Source organism: Vanellus vanellus (genome assembly GCF_965231255.1).
Source record: "Vanellus vanellus genome assembly, contig: HAP1_SCAFFOLD_35, whole genome shotgun sequence".
Lineage (NCBI taxonomy): Eukaryota > Metazoa > Chordata > Aves > Charadriiformes > Charadriidae > Vanellus > Vanellus vanellus.
This window is the reverse complement of record NW_028128889.1, coordinates 2,166,972-2,186,414: the sequence shown is the minus strand read 5'-3', so window position 1 is coordinate 2,186,414 and position 19,443 is coordinate 2,166,972. Positions and strand designations below refer to the sequence as shown.

At 58.3% G+C, this 19,443-nt stretch overlaps 1 protein-coding gene across 1 annotated transcript; it reads left to right on the top strand.

The window, feature by feature from the left end:
- Positions 1-6,387: 6,387 nt before the first annotated feature.
- LOC309683967 (antigen WC1.1-like) lies at positions 6,388-15,904 on the top strand (the record flags this gene model as incomplete). The annotated part of the gene is made up of 11 exons (XM_082499934.1): positions 6,388-6,454; positions 7,410-7,724; positions 9,884-10,198; positions 11,040-11,366; positions 11,452-11,763; positions 12,121-12,435; positions 13,054-13,368; positions 14,119-14,256; positions 14,416-14,511; positions 14,948-15,031; positions 15,720-15,904. 11 exons carry the CDS (start codon positions 6,388-6,390, stop codon positions 15,902-15,904), a joined length of 2,469 nt encoding a protein of 822 aa, XP_082356060.1.
- Positions 15,905-19,443: the final 3,539 nt, after the last annotated feature.

Sequence of the window (19,443 nt, the reverse complement as noted above, 5' to 3'; positions counted from 1 at the left end):
TTAGCATTGCTCCGTGGGACATATAGTGTCTTCTGGTGGTTCTCAGTTTCCTTGTGACAATAGGAAATTCCTATGTGTCTCTCTCCAGAGAAACTGTCTGGAAGGCAAATGGTTGCTTCGGTGCTTCTCCATAAGGAATCTCCAATTACTAATACTTTATGTGCTTTCTGGTGGCACTGGTTCTAAAGCGGGTGGGTGGGTGGATCAGCTTTGCACAGTCGGCTTTTCCTGAATCCTGACCATTACTCACCTGCTCTTCATTCTCCATCCCCAGAGCATCACATCTGCTACACAGGGGCACTTCAGGGAAGAGGGAGGGTTCCTCCTGCCCTGACCAGAGACAAGGGACCAATCTCCTTCCTCTCAGGACTTACTTGTGTCAGTCAGCCTGAGGTGGAATTCAGGCTTACCCTCCCCTTGGGCAGCATTAAGGCAGGGCTGGTGCTCAGCGTGGCACAGCGCACAGGACCACACATCCATCTCTCCCTCACGTTCCCGGATACTGCACTGCCTGTTGAGCTCCTCTGGTAACACAACTACTGGTTTGAGGAGTTCTTCCAGCTGGGCACACTTGCAGCTATGATGGCCATTGCTTACTAGGGGGACTTCCAGGTGCTGGAGCTCCATGCAACCTGAGGTCTGGACAGCTATTTCAGTCCCTGGGAGTTCTGTTTGGGTGGAGGTGACAGCATAGGCAGGCTGTAGAGCTTCTGCTTGCATTTCAGCCTCCACCTTGCACTTGACTGCACACAGGACGCAGTCTCTTTGAAGTTCCCAGGAAAAATGGCTCCTTTACATCTAAGATGGTAATTCATTTGAAATATGTTGTTCTTCTAATTCTAATTCCCTGGAGACCTCAAGCTTCTGGGTGGGCTTGCACAGCCACCAGCGTGCTGGGGTTACCATCAGGGCTGCAGCCTACGCCTGCCCGGGGAGCAGAGGAGGCAGCAGCCCGACAATGGGCAGAGTGCGCTGCCCTTCTTGTGCAAAGTGCCGGGCAAAGTGTCGCACTGCTCCCAGCTGACACCACTCCCTGTTTGCACGCCCTCGTCGTGCTGCTCCTCAGGGACCAGTTATATGTGGCGTCCTGTGGTTTGAACTGGCCACGGGGACCAATGCACTGCACAACTCTCGGCTGACCCCTCTTGCCAGACCTGTTGCCTGCCGGCTGGTCCCTCCACACACACAGCCCACAGGTGCCAGGGGCCCGGAGACACCCTCCGGCACCTCTGGCACCTCACAAGCCCTGACGTCCTCTCAGCATGCCGCAACAACTGCTGCTCCACTGCCGCCACTGCCCAACGTTTAAACTCTGGCAGGAGCCATTACTTTCAGGTTGGTGTGGCTATTTAATTCCCAAAGTGCTGCAAATGAAAGTGTCACTGACGGTGAAATAAGTTTCAGTAGCTCCAAAGTGGCTGGAGATGGTTTTTTTTAATAAAACTTTCATTCTGGCTGGGAGCACAAGTGCCGTGGTTTAACCCCAGACAGCAGCGAAGCACCACACAGCCACGCGCTCACTCCTCCCAGTTGGATGGGGGAGAGAATCACAAGAGCAAAAGTCAGGAAATTCGTGAGTTGAGACAGGAACAGGTGCATAAGTAAAGCAAAAGCCGCGCACGCAGGCAAAGCAAATCAAGGAATTCCCTCACGACTTCCCACGGGCAGGCAGATGTTCAGCCATCTCCAGGAAAGCAGGGCTCCATCACGCGGAACGGTTACTCGGGAAGACAAAACGCCGTAACTCCAGAAGTCCCCCTTTCCTTCTTCTTCCCCCAGTTTATATGCTGAGCACGACGTCATGCGGTGTGGAACATCCCGTTTGTCAGTGGGGGGCAGCTCTCCCGGCTGTGTCTCCTCCCAACCCTTTGTGCATTCCAGCCTACGCGCTGGCGGGGTGGTGTGAGGAGCACAAAAGGCTTCGACTGCGGAGCAACAACCACAAACCTGAGGGTGTTATCAACCACCCGGCAGGAAAACAAATAGTCCCACCGCCTCCCAGCAGCCACAGGGGCCATTGGCCCCAGAGGACTCTCTCTCTTCTGGTCATGTGCTCTGTTGTGATTGGCTGGCAGGACCGGCCGCTCCCTCCAGCTCATCCGGAAATACATCAGACCCGGAAGGCCCTTCCCCTACATGTACAGGGGCCGCCATTTTGGTTTGACCACCATTTTAGGTCAGGGTGCCGCTATTCATGGCAGTGAGCGGCCATTTTGTTAAACATCATTGTGTTCTGGGATTGGCTAATGGCCATCTTGTGACATCGCAACACCCGCGTGTTCTCAGGCAGCCCCTGTGTTTGGCTGCCTCCTTTCTTTGGCCTAGGAAGTGCTTGGATATAAAATAAATACATTAATATTCAATATATACACATATGGAAATAGATCTGCAAAAGGAAGTATATAATTCTATTAGTGAAATATTTTCTATATATAAATATTTACAGTATTTTCATATATATTCTTCTATATATGTATATACGTATACACATTTTTCACAAATAAACATTTTTTAAAGGTACAGAAATTAATATACACACAAAAGTAGATGTGTGAAACCTTATGTAATGACGATTAATTTACTGAAGAATTAAAGTTTAAGTGTGAGCAGAAACAAAAGGAAAAGTCCGGGTCAGGGTCCCCCACTTTACCAGGTGGCAGAACACGCCCTGGCAGCTCTGGGCTGGGGGGGATTCAAGAGGGTGAAGGGGTACCCGAAAGGTGCTGAGGCACGGACAAGCTGCGACATGCCCAGGTACTGTTGCCCCCTCTCTGGAGACCTCCATGGGGCCCCCAGAACAAATCCTGTCAGGTGCAAAGAAGGGCCCATTCCTGTGAGCAGCACTGGGAGGCCCCCACAGCCCAGCCCAGCGCTGCAGGGCGGCCGTGCGGGCTGACTGGGGCAGTCTGGGTTTTGAGCGGTGCTGCAAGGCACAGGCCATGCTGGCTATGAGAATGGAAAACCAGGACAAAATGCCACCTGCAGAAGAACGTGCGCATGGGGTCAAAGCAGAAAAGATGCAAAGGGCCTCCCCAAAAGTACCACGTGCTTGAGAGAAAAAAGCCAATGGGCCAGTGAACTGCAAACTTCATTTTGAGGTGTCCCACCAAGAAGCTGGTCGTGGTTGGGAGCTCCCTTTCCCCATGGTTCTAGAGGAGATTACAGACCCCTGACAGACCACCGTGGGGTGCAGGGCAGTGCTACATGTTCTGCCTTGTCCTTAAGTTGATGACCTGATGGAAATTTAAAAAAAACCTCCAACTAACCGAGTGAGGGGAGAAGTCAGCAGTGGGCTGGGACTTGTCCACGTCCACCTGAGCCACACCAGCCAAATCCAGTACGCTGTGTGTATGTCATGTCAAAGGATGGGGCAGGGGGTGCTGGTGGTTGCTGCAAATGCATTGAACACTGCAGGACCTGCGCAGGATGCAAACGGTATGGAATAAGGGGTGGAGATGGTCCTGAGTCTGGCTGGGATGGAGTTGATTTCCCTGATAGCAGATGAGATGGTGCTGTGCTTTGTGCTGGTGGCTAATCCAGTGCTGAGAACACGCTGATGTAGCAATTGCTGATGAGTGCTGGCATAGCATCAAGGCCTTCACTGTTTCTCACTCTGCGCCCACAGTTGGGAGGCTGAGGGTGGACAAGAGTCTTGGAGGAGACAAAGTCAAGACAGATGATCTAAATGGACCAGAGAGATGATCCATGCCAAACTATTCCTGTTCAGCGCTAAACCTGTGAGGGGAATTTCTTCAAAGCAGCCAATGCCTGAAGACTGACTGGGCTTTTGTCTGCTGGTGAGAGTGATTGCTTTTCCGTCACTTGTTTATTTTTCTTTTTTTTTCCCTCCACTTCTTAAACTGTCTTTATCTCAGCCCTATTTTTTTTGTTTCTTTTTTTTTTTTCTTTTTTTCCTTTTGCCCTTCCAGTTTTCTCCCACATCTTGCTGTGGAGGAGTGAGCAAGTGACTGGGAGGGGTTTTAGCTACTGGCTTGGGTCACCCCTAAAGGACGAGCACAGAGCAAACAGGTTGATATGTGCCTCTGAGGTCACGGCTGCCACAGTGACCAGGCCAAGAGGAGGCTTATGGTTTGTGTAGGAGCTTGTGAGGTCACTTGTTCCCTCCTATCTCATAGGTGAGCAGATAGCAAATAGGTAGATGTGTGATGGTCAGGTCTCTGGTGCCAGAGTAGCTGATATAGCAGGAGCAAGGCCAGGGCTCTTGTATGAGCCTGTGAGGTCACTGGTGCTTGTGTAGCTGATAGGCAAGAGGGAAACACATGGCTTGCATATGTACTTGTGATGTCACTCTCAGCTGAGTAGTTGATAAGCCAGGACCAGGTACACAGCTTGTATAGGTGCTTGTGAGGTCACTGGAGCCCGAGTACCTCACCAGCACGTGCACTGAAGATGGGCAGATACATACTTATGAGGTCACTCTCAGCTGACAGGCCATGAGCTGACCAATGGCTTGTGTAGGTTTTGTGAGATGGTCCATGTCTCAGTACCTGACAGGCCAGGAGCAGACCCATGGTATGTGTCTGTGCTTATGAGGTCACTCATGCCTGAGTAGCTAGTAGGCCAGGAACAGGCCTATGGATTGTGTAGGTGCTTGTGAGGTCACTGGTGCCTGAGCATGCCAGGAGAAACGTGTGTTGAGTTGGATATTTTGAGGTACAGGTGCCTGAGAATCTGGTAGGCCAGGAGTAAGCACCTGTCTTGTGTAGGTGTTTGCAAGGTCATTTGTGACCAATTAGCTGATTGGCCAGGAAGAGGCCCAGGGGTTATTTAGGTGCCGGTGAGGTCACTGCTGCCCTAGTGTCTGATAGGACAGGAGTAGACCCCTGGGTTGTGTCGATTGTTGTGGTGTCACTGGTGCCTGAGTTTCTGATAGGTTAAGAGCCAAACAATAGCTTGTGTACGTGTTTGTGAGGTCACTGTTGGCCGAACACCTGATAGGCCAGGAGCAGGCCCATGCAGATTTAGATGCTCTGACATCACCTGGAGAAGGCCCATGTCAGGCTTAGATGCTCTGACATCATCAGAGGCTGAGTGGCAGATAGGCCAGGAGTATGTAAGTGGCTTTGGAATGATCTTGTGATCTCACGGGTGCCAGAGTAGCTTTTATGCAAGGTGTAGGCATATGGTTGTGTGGGTGCTTCTGATGTCATTAAAAGAATATTTAGACCCCACCCAAATAAGGATTTTTGGAAAAACCATCCTCAGCAGAAGCCCATAGTGAGGTCACCATCAGTATAGGCCCTGAGCACACAGCAGCAGAAGTAGGAGAGTGTGAGGTCACCGTCAGTATAACCCATGAGCCCACATCTTTGGCAGGAGGAGGGATGTGAGGTCACGTCACCGATGGAACCCCGTGGCGTCGGTGCAGAGCGGCCACATGCATCACAGGGGCCTCACGGGGGACGGGAGCTGCCCGGCGGCGTGCCTGCGAGGCCGAAGGAGCAGCCCCTGCAGCCCTGGCTGGAGCAGTCGGGGTGAGGGTGTCTCGGGGCCACGGCAGGGATGTGCCTGGGCATGGCGCCAGGAGGAAACCACAGACTTCCTGCCCGGGCGCTGCGGGGGGAGCGCGGGGAACGCTGCGAGGCCACGTGGGCTGTGGGTTGTGCACCTGCAGGCTCCAGCTCCCGATCCGCCCGCGGGGAATAACAGCCCCTCGGTGACACGCTGAGAGTCAGGGACACGTCTGAGCCTCTGGGCTGCATGTCTGCTGCCAGGGCAGGGACGTGTCCCAGCTCCAGCTGCTGCGAGGGACCGACCATGGGCTCTGTGGGGAGGCCTGGACAAGCCAGCACTGCTGGGATGGAGCTCTTGCCCTGGCCAAGGCCTTTTCCCGGCTGCTGCTCCCAGCACAGAGGGGTCTGTAGCAGGGGCAGGGGTGATTTCCTGCCCATCCTGACACAGACCCCTGTGCAGTCCCAGCTCCATGGCTCCCACGGCTCGGGGACAGCTGGACTTTGCCTCTTGGGTTCATGGATGAGGCCAGCGGAAGAGATGCTCAGTGCTCCCAGTCCCCACAGCGAGGTGCAAGGAGTGACCGACTCATATTCCCTCCACATCCAGCTTGTCCCACAACAATCCACCACCACCACAGCGACCGTGATACACGCAGTGGGACATGTATGTCCTTCATATATGGTCATGAACAGCGCTGGAGAAGTTCATTGGAGGGCTGGGCTGTGTCGGAGGGGAGATAGCTCCCGATAACGTCTAAAAAGGTGCTGCTGCTTCGATTGGCTCCTCCTGCAGCTGGGTCGGCATCTGCAGAGATATATTACCCTCCCATCATCATTGTCCCCATGAGTCCCCAGGAGCCGTGACAGGGAACAGGGTGCAGCAAAGCCGTGCCAGGAGAGCAGGAGTCTAAGGATGGGAATAGAGGGATCCATCTCCCGTCTGGTGCTGGGGCTGCTCCTCTGGGTGCAGCTCTGCAGAGGTAAGTGCTGGCTCCCTTTTAGTGAGCACCAGTGGGGTCATCGGGATATCTCTGGGAATGGGATTTCATTGTAGCTGCCACTGAGGTGAGGGTCAGAGGGCGCTCAGGTATATGGACCCCTTGCCTTTTCCTGCATCCATCTGGGTGGGAGAGGGTATCTCCACTTCCAGGGCTCCAGTATTTAGGTCAGATCATTTCTGGCTGCATTTATAGACACCCTATCCCGGGGTACCTTTTTGGGATCGCCTGTTCCCCAGTGCTGTTCCTCTGGAGTTGTTGGTGGCTCAGCTGATGACAACAGCACTCAGCAGTCCCCAGGGCTTAGCAAACCTGTAGAGCGCCCCAGAGGGTTTGTGTACTGCTCACTGCCACCATGTTCTGAGGGACCCTAATGCCAGGAGGGCAGTTGTGCCCCACACAGAGAAGGGGACTGGGGCATCTGCACATGGAAATGTCCTTCTTGGGGCCCCAGCAGTGATGCCAGTAGCTGGAAGGGGACATGGGTTGGGCGCTGCTCAGGACTGTGTCGGCACTCCCTTGGGACATGGAAAGCCCTGGGGTGGTAGGTTTTTGTGGTGCCAGGGCAGGTGGTGTGCTATCGGAGCTTCAGGCCTGGGGACACGGTGCTGTTAAGGGGTGCTGGTCTGGGGAGGAGCAGGTGCCCTGTGCAGGGCCTGGGGGTACAGTTTTTGGGTGGGCATGGGCAGGGGGTCTTTGGGGTGGGAGGAGGTGCTGAGGGCTGTGGGGCAACAAATGGCCCCGTGGGTCTGGAGTTAGCACCCCCAGCCTGCACAGCCCACGGGGAGTGCAGGGACACTCACACTCCCCTAGGGAAAGCCCAGAGGGGAGAGGGCTCCCACCCTGGTGGCCGTGGCTTGGCCCAGGCAGGGGGGACCCCAGACCTGCAGTCTGGGGCTCAGTGTTCTCCTGACCAGTCCCATGTTTGTGTTTGAAGGGGCTGCAGAGGTGAGGCTGGAGGATGGTGGCAAGTACTGTGCTGGGAGAGTGGAGGTGAAACACCAGGGCCAATGGGGGACCGTGTGTGGTTACTACTGGGACCTGGATGATGCTGAGGTGGTTTGTAAGCAGCTGGGCTGTGGGCCCGCTCTTGAAGCTCTTGAGTACGGACACTTTGGGGCTGGATCTGGCCCCATTTGGATGGATGATGTTGAGTGTCACGGCAACGAGTCTGCCCTGTCTGACTGTACACACCCTGGATGGGGTAACCACAACTGTGATCATTCTGAGGATGCTGGAGTGATATGTTCAGGTAAGGAGCCAACCCGTTCCACATCTTTGGGACCGGGACAGGGGAAGGGACCTGTCTGTGCCCTCTGGGAGCCATGAACGGATGCCAGAGCAGGGTGCGGTGTGACTGGTGCACTGCCAAGCTGGGGCTGTCATTGCTGGTGTCCCTGGTGCCTGAGGAAAGACCAGTGGGATCCCACCCTGGGTGTCCACCCACTGCCAGGCCCCAGGATGGCCCAGCCAACCCTCAGTCAAAGCCTGGGTCTGGGAGATGAATCCCCCTCCATGACCTGCAGTTTTTGTTGGTTCCAGTCTTTTTTTTTTAATGCTTACAAATACTTAGAGGGGGGGTGCCAGGGGGATGGGACCAGACTTTTTTTCAGTGATGCCCAGTGAGAGGAGAAGAAGTAACGGGCTCAAACGTGAAAATAGTAAGTTCCATCTTAACATGAGGAGGAACTTCTTTACTCTGAGGGTGGCAGAGCACTGGCAGGGGCTGCCCAGAGAGGTGGTGGAGTCTCCCAAACTGGAGACATTCCAAACCCACCTGGACGCCATCCTGTGCAACTGCTGTAGGTGTCCCTGCTCTGGCAGGGGGTGGGACTGGGTGAGCTCCAGAGGGCCCTTCCAGCCCTGACCAGTCTGGGATTCTGTGATTCTCCTCCAATTCAGCCAGGACCTTTCTGGCATTGAGGAGGGCCAGGTTCCCCTGTGCCAGGTGCACCAAGAGTTGCTCAGACGGCCACCACAGAGTGGCCAGGGGCTTTCGGGTTGTGCCTTCTAGCAGACAGAAGTTCCTCAGCCAAAGCAAAGGGGCTGCTCAAAGGGGAAAAGCGCTGGCCTTGGGCAGAGGAGCAGGGTGGCACACAACACCCCGTTCCTCTCCCAGGGTCACCCTGCAAGAGCCAGCCCATGGGGACATGGCGCTGTGCAGGCAGTGCTGACCCACCTGCCCCAGGGCCGGGGTGCCCTGTGTCACAGGGGCTTTGCCGGCACATTCTGGTGCTGCTCAGTGCCCGTCCTTGCAATGGGAGTTGGTGTCAGCCCAGGGCTGCTCCTCTCCTGCTCTTCTGCCCTCTGCCTGCCCGTTAATGGCCACATTTGTGTTCCTGGCCCTGACTGAGGCAGGTGCCAGAGTCAGAGGCTGGCACGGACTCCGACTGCTGATGTAGCCATGCCACACTTGTACCATGTGACATGTCCCATCCAACAGCAGTGTCCCAACAGCCTGAGACCGCCCTGAGAGAAGGGTGTGTTTCGTGCGATTCCAAGGGATTCCTCAGCCTGGCCCTGATCTCTGTGGGCAGAGCAGGCTGCAGCAGCTGACAGGGTCTGAGCCCATGTCCCTGGGTCCCAACGTGCTCTGGGTGCTGCCTGGGAGCTCAAGGTCTCCAAAATGGCAGGAGTTTGTCTGAGCAGTGCCTACAGCTGGGGGTTGGGAGAGAAGCAAGACTGCAAGTGCTGTGCTGATGTCTGAGGAGCGGCAGGGTGTCCCTGGGGTATTTGTGCCAGCAGAACCCACTGGGAGCTGCTGTGAGGCTTGTGGGGCTGTTTGCCTGTGGCCACCTCAGAAACCAGGTGGGACATGGGCCCATGACTCCAGAGGGCTCTGGGAACTCGCAGGAGTCTTTGATTTCTGCAGGATTTCTCCAGCTAGTTGGAGGGGACAACCCCTGCTCAGGACGAGTGGAGATCCGTCACAGGGATGAGTGGAAAACTGTCTGTGACTCAGACTTTGGTCCCAAAGCTGCCGACGTGGTCTGCAGGGATCTACAGTGTGGCACAGCCCTATCTGTCCATGGGGCAGCTCACTTTGGAGAAGGGGTTGGTCCCATGTGGGACAGGGAGCTCCAGTGTGTGGGGAATGAATCCTCCCTCATGTTCTGCCCCAAGGGGTCCCCCAGAGACCAGCCCTGCACCCACATGAACGCCGCTGGTGTCACCTGCACACGTAAGGACTCACGTTGGAGTGTTAAACACCAAGGGGCGTGCTGGGGATGGGGGAGAAGGGCAGCGACCGTGCTGTGCTGGGCATGAGGAGAGAAGGGGTGATGTGGTTGTCTGCAGCCAAAAAATCATGCAGAGGGAGGAGAATGACGAGCTCCTCTCCATTTGGCCTCTCCTCCAGCTCCTGAGAGTGAGAACACAAGTCCACCCTCTCTCATCCTTCTCTGTCCCCAGAGTACACAGGGCTCAGGCTGGTGAACGGCAGCACGGCGTGTGAGGGGAGGGTGGAGGTCCAGGTGCTGGGGACCTGGGGCACCCTCTGTGCCTCCCACTGGGATCTCTTGGATGCCCACGTTCTCTGTCGTCACCTCGACTGTGGATTCGCTGAGTCTGTTCCCAGAGGAGGGCATTTTGGGAGAGGCACTGGCCCCATCTGGAGAGACTCATTCCACTGTGACGGGACTGAATCCCACCTGGGCCAGTGCCCAGTGACTGCACTGGGGATGTCACCGTGCTCCCATGGGTACGCTGCTGCTGTCATATGCTCAGGTGAGTGCTGGGAAAACACTCAATTAACTCCGTTTTCTCCCTATGTGCTACACGGTCTCCCAAAACAGGGGGCCCTGTGGCAGTGCAAGGCTTCAGGAGGGGAGATCTGGAGCACTTTGCCTGCTCAGACTGCTCAGACACACTACGCTGTGAAGGAGCAGAGGACTGAATGGGGGTCGGTGTCTTTCCCCCTCGGGGCAGCAGCTCCAGCCCTGGGGCCACCGCCAGACCCAGGCTCCTTTACCTTCCCACAGTGGGATGGGCTAGGGACGTGGCTGTGGGGCTTTTCTCCATCCCTCTGCCTGCAGGCAGCCCTGTCCCACCCCACAGAGAGTCCCACAGAGCCCAATCCCACAGCAGAGGTGCTGCCTGGGGGCCACCAGCAGCAGCATCAGACCTGAGGGTGAGCTGCAGAGTGGGGCTGATTTCTGGTCAGCACAGGACCCAAACTTTTCCCATTTGATGGCAAAGGCCCACCTTGCTCTGGCTCCCAGTCCCCCATCCCAAGGGATGCAGGATGGCAGGGACACATCTGTCCCGTGTCTCAGTAGTGGCCACTTCTGGCTGCTGCTCCCTCCTGCGGGAACTGCCCCACCTGCCTTGGCAGGGACGTGCTCTGTGGCTCTGCCCCACCAAGAGCAAAGCTGTTGTCTCACTCGGGAATGCTCAGGGACTGGGAAAGCACCCCATGGAGCCCTGGACAAGGAGGTCCCTGCTGAGGGCTGGAGGCAGGCAGTCGAGATCCCAGGCACTTCTGCAAGGGTGTCAGAGCCGGAGACGTGCTGCAGGCTGCCAGGCTCCCTGATGCAACCAAGGACTGGGGCATGGCTGTTCTCCCCAGGCCCTATTCACTTTGCATCCCTGAGGCTGGTGGGTGGAGGAAGCCGGTGTGATGGGCGAGTGGAGATCTTCCAGTACGGGACGTGGGGCAGAGTCCTGGATGACCAGTGGGATCTGAAGGAGGCCAGCGTGGTGTGCCGGCAGCTGCAGTGCGGAGAGGCAGAGACAGCCTACAACCCCCCGAAGCCTCAGCGAGGGACGGGTCCCATGGGGCTTCGAGGGGTCCGGTGCGCAGGGCATGAGGCCAACCTGACCCTCTGCAACACCTCCCTGCCTGAGAGTGCACTGGACGCAGGGATTGCCGAGGACGTGGGGGTCGTTTGCTGGGGTGAGTGGCACTGCAGGGCCCCCCAGGCTCTGGGCTGGGTGGGCAGCCAGCCCGTGACGGCAGCTGGGGTTTCCTCCTGCTGCAGGGAGCCGGCGGGTGCGGCTGGTGAACGGGCCTGGGCGCTGCGCTGGGAGAGTGGTCTACTACCAGGGACGCTGGGGGACCGTCTGCGATGACGACTGGGACCTGTCCGACGCTGCCATTGTTTGCCGCCAGCTGGGCTGTGGAGGGGCGGTGGAGGCAGTTGGCTCTGCTCGGTTCGGAAAAGGCTCCGGTCAGATCTGGCTGGATGGAGTGAACTGCTCCGGGGCCGAAGCTGCTCTCTGGGACTGCCCGGCAGAGTCCTGGGGGCAGCACGACTGCGGGCACAAAGAGGACGCAGGAGTCGTCTGCTCAGGTCTGTGCCAGGGGCTGCGGTGGGAGCCCAGTGCCCAGGCAGGCTGGGACGAGGGGAGGGCCGGCAATGGCCGAGGCTGTTACTGGCCACCTCTGAGCCCCTGACAAAGCCCATCCTGGGGACACACACCCACAGGTCCCCTCAGTCCCTTCGGGGGTCCCTGGGGAGCTCAGCTGTCCCTGATGGTTTGCAGGGAGGGCAGGGTTGTCTGTCCATCAGGGACATTTCTCTGCCCGTGGGTGCAAGAGGGACTTGCTGGCTGTTCCTTTGCCTGGCTGAAGGTGTGGGTTGTGCAGGGGTGTCCCTGCTGCCACAGCCCCACACCAGCCTGTTCCCCCTCGGTGCCTTTCCTCCCAGAGTTCGTGGCCCTGAGGCTGGAGAACAGCAACAACTGCTCCGGGCGCCTGCAGGTTTTCTACAATGGGACGTGGGGGAGCGTTTGCTCCAACTCAATGACTTACAAAACGATGTCACTGGCATGCAAGGAGCTGGGCTGCGGGGACATACAGACCCTGGAAACACAACTGTCCCCCGGCAGGCTGTCTGGCCCTGCCTGGCTGGATCATGTGGAGTGTGGGGAGAGAAACAGCTCCTTCTGGCAGTGTCTGTCCGATCCCTGGAACCCACAGTCATGTGATGACCTGCAAGATGAGACCCACATCACCTGCAATGGTAATTCTGAGCTACCCGGGCACCAGCTTCTCCCCAGCTCCTGCTCCCTGCTGGGCACAGTAAAACACAGAGACAGGCTCTGCCGAGGCTCTTCCTTTCCATGCCAGATACTTCTGCTGCTGGTAGCAAAAATGGGACTTCAGCCCTCAGAGCCCCACACATTCACCAGCAGGGGAATTGCCAGCCGGGCTCCCATCTTCGCCTGGGCAGTGAAGAGGTTTTTGGAGGCAAAGTCTCAGAAGGGAACAGCCAGGGCTCCCAGCAGTGTCCCTTCCATGGGCACCCTGCTGCTGCTGTGAGGTCCAGGGTCCCTTTGGGGCTGAGCAGTCAGGGTCCCTCACACTGCGTGTCCCCTGAGTGACCGGGGTTCAGGTGCTGCCGTGAGTGAAGTGGCACGAGCAGAGCGCAGCCCCGCTCTCTGCTGCACCATGCCCTGCAACAGCCCCTTCACCGCAGCATTTCCTTCTGCAGGGCGTCAGCCAGAATTGCCCCCGGCCCCAACGGCTGCATGCCCCAGCACCACGAGCTGCACAGGTAGCTGCTCCTCCGCGTGCTCCTCTCGCGTGGCAGGGCTCTGCCTGCTGTCCCGCTGCACTGGGAGCTCTCTGCCTTCTCCAGACAGGGAGAAGATTCGTGCCGTGGGAGGCGAGAACGGGTGCTCTGGCAGAGTGGAGATCTGGCACTGTGGCTCCTGGGGGACGGTGTGTGACGACTGGTGGGACATGCGGGATGCCGAGGTGGCATGCAGGCAGCTGGGCTGTGGCCCTGCAGTGTCTGCCCTGCGCGAGGCTGCATTTGGGGAGGGGACCGGCCCCATCTGGCTGGAGCAGGTGGAGTGCCGGGGGACAGAGCTATCTCTGCAGGACTGCTGGGCCCGGCATGGGGACAGCGGTGCCTGCCGCCATAAGGAGGACGCTGCTGTGCGCTGCTCAGGTGAGCGGCAGGGCTGATGCTCCTCACAAGAGTATCAGCAAGGATCCTGTTCCCCATTGGGTCCCATCATGGCTCCAGAGGTCCTGAGAGCAAGGCCATCGCTGCAGAGCACGGGAGCCTTTTGCCAAGTGGGCAGCAGCTTGTGTGGGGCTGGATGTCCTCCAGCTTCTGCCCGCAGGGCCCTGCAGCCCCCAGGGGCATCTCCCAGGCTGCCTGCTCTGTCCTGCCCTGCGGCCAGAGTAGGGCCCTGGGCTCCTTTCTGGCCACCCTCACCAGCCGTGCAGGAGGGGCAGTTTGGGTGGGATGTATCAGGGATGTCTGCACATGCACACGTGTGCACACACACACACTATGTGACAGAGAGGAGGCTCCCTGGTACCTGCACACCCACCCATCAGCCCTATTCTCCTTCTCCTTCCTTGCAGATGCACCCAGGACGGCAGCACCAACCCCTCGAGCAGGTAACCTGTCCTCCCCACTGGCGATGGGTCTTCTTGGGGCCATGCTGTGACCCACAGCCGGATGGAAGGGGCTCATTGCTGGGGTGTGAATCTCCCAGGAGGAGGCACCAGGGTAGCGGTGGGCGGACAGTTTGGGAGGGCTGTCATTTACCCAGTTAGGATGGAGCGTCCCCATCCCTCATCCCCTGGAGTCCCCTAGTCAAGATGCAGTGGGGATCAGGACTGGGCTGTCCCGGCCCCTCACCTCTCCCAGGCCTGGTACTGCCCTTTTTGTTTTCCTGCCATGCAGATCCCACCCGGGGCCGTCTGAGTGGCAGCAGGAGATTCTCATTGCCCGTCATCATCTGCATCATCCTGGGAGCCCTTCTCTGCTTGCTCCTGGCCCTCCTGGCCGGGCAAGTGCAACGCGCCAGGGCTGGGCGAAGAGGTGGGTCCCTTCCAGGGGAAGATGCCTCCTGGCAAGGCCAAGGCTGGTGTGGGCTGTCAGTGAGTGGTAGAGGCAGAGCTGGGGGAATTGGTGTTTCCTACCTGCGGAATGCCATCCTCTCTCTGACCACCCCTGGGCCAGCTCTGCCTCTGTCCGCAGGCTCTGAGAGAGCTCAGGAGCCCTTCCCTGAGGCTGTGTACGAGGAGATCGGTTACAGCCCAGCATGGGAGAAGCAGGCAAGGTTCAGCGGCTCAGGTTGGTGCGCGTCCCTCATTGAGGACACATCTACAGTGCCTTCCCCCTGGTCCCCACCCAGGGTTGACACCCCCTGCAGCCCCCTGGCCCATGGTCCCTGCAGCTCTGGGGCTGTGGGGTGTGTGGGGAGAGCAGACAGGTCCTGGTCCCAGGAGAGAAGCTTTCTCCCCACCAGCTCTGCCCGCCCCAGCTGGGGATGGCCCCTCTTTGCCTGCCCCGGCACCCTGGGGGACACATGAGGGGTGAGGGAAGGGGCTGTCCCAGGGCAGCTCTGGGAGGCCCTTTGAGAAGGGGTTTGTCCCAGGAGAGCAGGGTGAGTCCTGAGCCCTCGTCCCCATGCAGCCGTGGCTCTGTGGGTCCCCCATCCCCAGCAGCACTGGCCACAAGCCGTGTCAGCAGAGCGCACTCCTGGAACACCCATTGTGCCTCTCTCCAGGCGCCTCTTCAGAGGGGTCCCTGACCAAGCTGCAGTCCTACCCCGGGGACAGCAAGGAGGAGGATGGTCCGGGGCCAGCCCCAGGTAATGTGGAGCAGGAAGGGGTGGATCTCTCCTCCCTGAAGACATGTGATGGACAGCAGTGTCACTGGGTGTCAGCGTCAGAGTTGGAGAGGACATGGGGGGGTCTGCTGTGGGGCTGCCAACAGCAATGTCTGAGCCCCATGTCCCTGCGTATCCTCCCATCCTCTGCTCTGCAGATGTATCTTCTCTCTGTCACCAGCTCCCCTCTCCTTTCAGACGTCCCTGTCCTGGCCGGAGGTGACCCAGCGGATGGCTATGATGATGCCAGGGAGGTTTCTGACCCGGGGGAAGATCCTGCCCCTGGGCAGGAAGACTGGGAAATGCCCAGGGTGCCAGAGGAAGGAGCAGGGCCCAAGGATGCACCCGGAGGTGAGAGGGAGAGATAGCGCTGCCGGTTCCTGGGGTGCCATCCCTGGTGCTGGATGAATCGCTGCCATACTGAGAGCACGACCTGCTGGGACGGGGCCACCTGCCCCAGGAGTTTTCCTTGGGGGAAGTAACGGTGAGAGAGGGAGCTGAACATCTCCGGACTGGTGAGAAGGGAGGAAGGAGATGTAGAGTCCAGGAGGAGCACCCTATGGGATGAACATGCAGTGGCATGCCTTGCTGCTTGCAGGGGCAACCCTGCGCTCCCAGAGAAGTGCTGGGGCCCCTGGAGCTAAGGGGGATGTCTGTTCCCTGTCCCCAGAGAGCACGGGCTACGATGATGCTGAAGAGGTGTCTCTGGCGCATCTCCCTGAGGACACAGAGGCTGTGAGACCGGATCTCAGTGCACAGCAGTCCCTGAGCCCCGGGCCAGGAGAGCACATCCCTGCCATGCAGCGGGGTGCAGCCAGGAGAGAGGAGAGGTCTGTGCAGCTGGGAGAGCCGTGAGCACCAGGGAACTGTCTCCCTTTTCCATGGGCAACAGAAACTGCTGGGCGGTTGCTCTATTTTTAATCCCCTGTTTTTATACTGTGCCCGTGTATTTGGTCTTATTAAAAGCCTTTGAGTCTTCGAGCCAGAGCTCTTCTTGCCTGCCCAGGAGTTGTAGTGTCTCCCTGAGGCCAACTAGGGGGAACAGAGAAGGAAAACATGGGAGTGGGGAAGAGACATGTCTTGGGGACAGCAGGCTGTGAGAGCCCATGGTCCCTCGGAAATGTTTCTGCTGACAGAGACATTTCCACCCTGCCAGTCACACTTTCCAGCAAAAAGGATTCTCTGCAAAGTCCTGTGATTCACCCAGTGCGAGCGCCCATCTCCTCACCCCGGGGTTCCCCAGTTGTCCTTTCCTGCAGCTTTGCCTGGGCCACGCTGGTCCCATGTATGCAGTGACCATATGTGTCAGCCATCGCCGAGGGGGTCTCGCCCTGGGAACGCTGCTCTCCCATGGGCTTTCCACAGCCGCGCTCTGCCCAGCGTGGGGTACCAGTGCAGAGGGTTGGGGTCTCACCCTCCCATCTCTCAGGCAGGTCCGTGGGAGCTGCAGGAGCAGGCACAGAGTCAGGGCACAGTGACAATCCCGCTTTGCCACAAAGACCGGACCCAGCCTGCAGGGCCAGACTGTTCAGGCCCCAAAATACCATGAAACGGGCTCTTTCTGCTCAGGTGTTCTGCCCCCTCACACATCTCCCTGAGGAGGAGGAGGCAAAGCTCTGCCAGGTGCCAGAGTCAGGGAGAACTGTCACAGCTGTGGGAGGGAAGGGCTGGTGGGGAGGTGGCCTGGGAAGGACAATGGGCTCTTCTCTATGGTTGCCATCTGGGGCAGCTTGAGTTTACAGGTCAGTGTCCATCCTGGCACCCATCATCTCGTGTTCAGAAGATTTTCCCACCTCTCTTCTTCTTTGCTTCACTTTTATACCTCATTTGTCTGAATTTGGGCCCACTGTTCCTGGGGACTGGGCACCCTGCAGTGAAAGGCCATTTCTCACATGGTTTGGTTGCAGGTAGTTTTGGTGGGGAAACAGTGGGGACACCATCTCCTGGTCCTCCCTGCCTGTGCACAGCTGTGGACAGGCCTGTGTCTTGCTCTTCCCACTTGCATGGGGTGGATGGGGACCCCAAACACCCCCTAGAACAAGAGGTGGGTTCTGGCCCCCCAGTTCCACCTCTGCAGGGCTGTGCCTGACCTCAACAGCTCCGGGTGCCCTGAGCTGAGGCTCTGCTCAAGCCAGTGGTGATGGCAGAGGGAAGAGGACCTGGAGACAGGGTCAGGGTAAGAGGTGTCATCCCTCCAGATGGGAGTCCCACAGGTCTGTCCAAGTTCATCCAGCTCAAACACGCCTACCTGCTGGCACAGAAGGGTGCTTCCCACGTGCTCTGGGATCTTCACCTGGAGACAGGGCAATCTCAGACCCTGGGAAGCCACCAGGGCAGCGTGGCTCTGCTTCCAAAGGACACCCGGGCTGGAGCAGCACCCTCACACCACATCTCTCAGTGCAGCCAGAAAGGATTCCTCGTGTGCTGCTGCTGATGTCTACCTCCTCCCTGAGGTCTCCTCACAGGCACTCTTCTGCCCAACCTTGTCCCTGGGTGGTGGGTGGGGTGGGTCTGTGGTGCAGGCAGTGACCTGAGCTCAGGCCCAGCACAGCCACCTGCCTCTCTTCTGAGAGGGGGCTCAAAAGAGGCAGAGCCCTCCTCACCCCACAGCCAGGCCCTGGGTGGGCAGGGCAGCCCCACAGTGCCTGGAGAGGACCAGAGGCTCCAGCTCCAGCCTGTGCCCGCCTGAGGCTGGGGATTCAGAGAAGAACACCCTTGGAGATGCCGGGGATCAAACTCAGGACCTCCCACATGCACAGTGGGCGCTTGACCACTGAGCAACATCCCCTTCACACTTGTCAGTAGAAGAGACATTCTGCTCCCATGACGTGTCTATGACAAGGCAGCCCTGTTGTCCCCTGGGTGCCCGGGGACCCTCTGCACAAAACAGCACTTGGATCCTCCTGCGATGGGGGAAGGCCGGGCTGCCTCTCCACTGGGGCCTGATCCTGGCACAGGGCTGCACTGCAGAGCACTGCCCCTTCAGCGTCTCTGCAGGGTGATGGGGCAGAAGGAGGCTCTTGCTGCAGGCACTGCTCCCGTGCTCTGGCCCACCCTGGGGTGTTTGGATGGAGAGGAACAAACCTCTTCCCTTGAGCCTCCTCTGCCACCCAGGACAACACAAGTCTGTGCTACATCTGTCCCCAGCTCCACAGGAGGAGCAGTACAACAGGGTGAGGGACATGGCCTCCCTGGGGTGAAATGCCCTCAGGCTCTTATTGACACCCCAGGGTGTGTTGTGGGGGAGACACGGGCAGAAATCTCACAGACCCTCATCCAGGTACTGGGCCTCCTCCTGCACTTCCTCTGCCCCACAGAATCCCTGGAGGTGGGGTGAAGGGCAGGCTTCCATCTCCATGGGGCTGATGCCCAGAGAGGGGCACAGAGGTGTTTTATCAATCACTGCAGCAGGGGGGCAAATGGGACCAAGAAACTCCACTCAGGACAGAGTGGGACTAAACATCACTGACGCCCGTGCACTGCAGTGGGTGACTCTCAGCATGGCTTTGCCAACTGTCCTGGGCACATCAGAGGTGTGGCTGCAACACCCCCCCGCAGGAAGGATGCTGCCATCCAGGCCTCGGTTCCAGGGAGTGCCCTTCCCTGGGACTGGGGGGACGGTGGCCTCTGGTCTGGGAACTGAAGACAAGGTGAAGGAGGTGCACGAGGAGGGGAGCAGAGTGTGCACCATCAAGCGTGACAAAGAGGAGAGGAACAGAGATCTACAGAGGAGAGATCCCCATCTCTGTGGAGCAGGGAAGGGGGGACAGCTGGATACCCCCCACAAAGCAGCACTGAATAGAGAGTCCTGCCCAGGGGGAGGATGGGGACTTGTGGCACTGGAGGAAGGCTCCTTCTGAGCCGCAGATGTACAGCTCCAGGGCAGCGCCAGTGCTCTGGCAAGAAGTGAGGGAGCAAGCATGGCTGGGGCAGGCTGGAAGAAGGCAGAGGGAAAAATGTAAGGGGGAAAGTCCTTGCTGAAGCCCGGGGTTGAACCAGGGACCTTTAGATCTTCAGTCTAACGCTCTCCCAGCTGAGCTACTTCAGCCCTGCCCCAGCAGCCACTGTGCCACCTGGGCCAGGCTGACACACACGAGGAGTGCTCCTCAGGGAAGTTCCCAGGGAGAAGCTGTGCCCAGCCCCGGACAGAGGGGACCTGGCCCCTCCCTGCCTCCAAGGCCAGGGGGGCTCCAGGTTTGGGTGGAGGCCAGCTTACACTGGGCATGCCCAGATGTGTGTGGGCCTTGTACAAGCCTGACAGGAGTGAAGGTGTTTGGCAGACCAGGCTTGTGCCACTGCAAAGGTTGAGGGTCGAAAAAGCATAGGGCAGGTAGAAGACCATCTGTCAGTTCCCTCAGGACCTACAGGTGAATCTCATCTTGTCCCATGGCCTT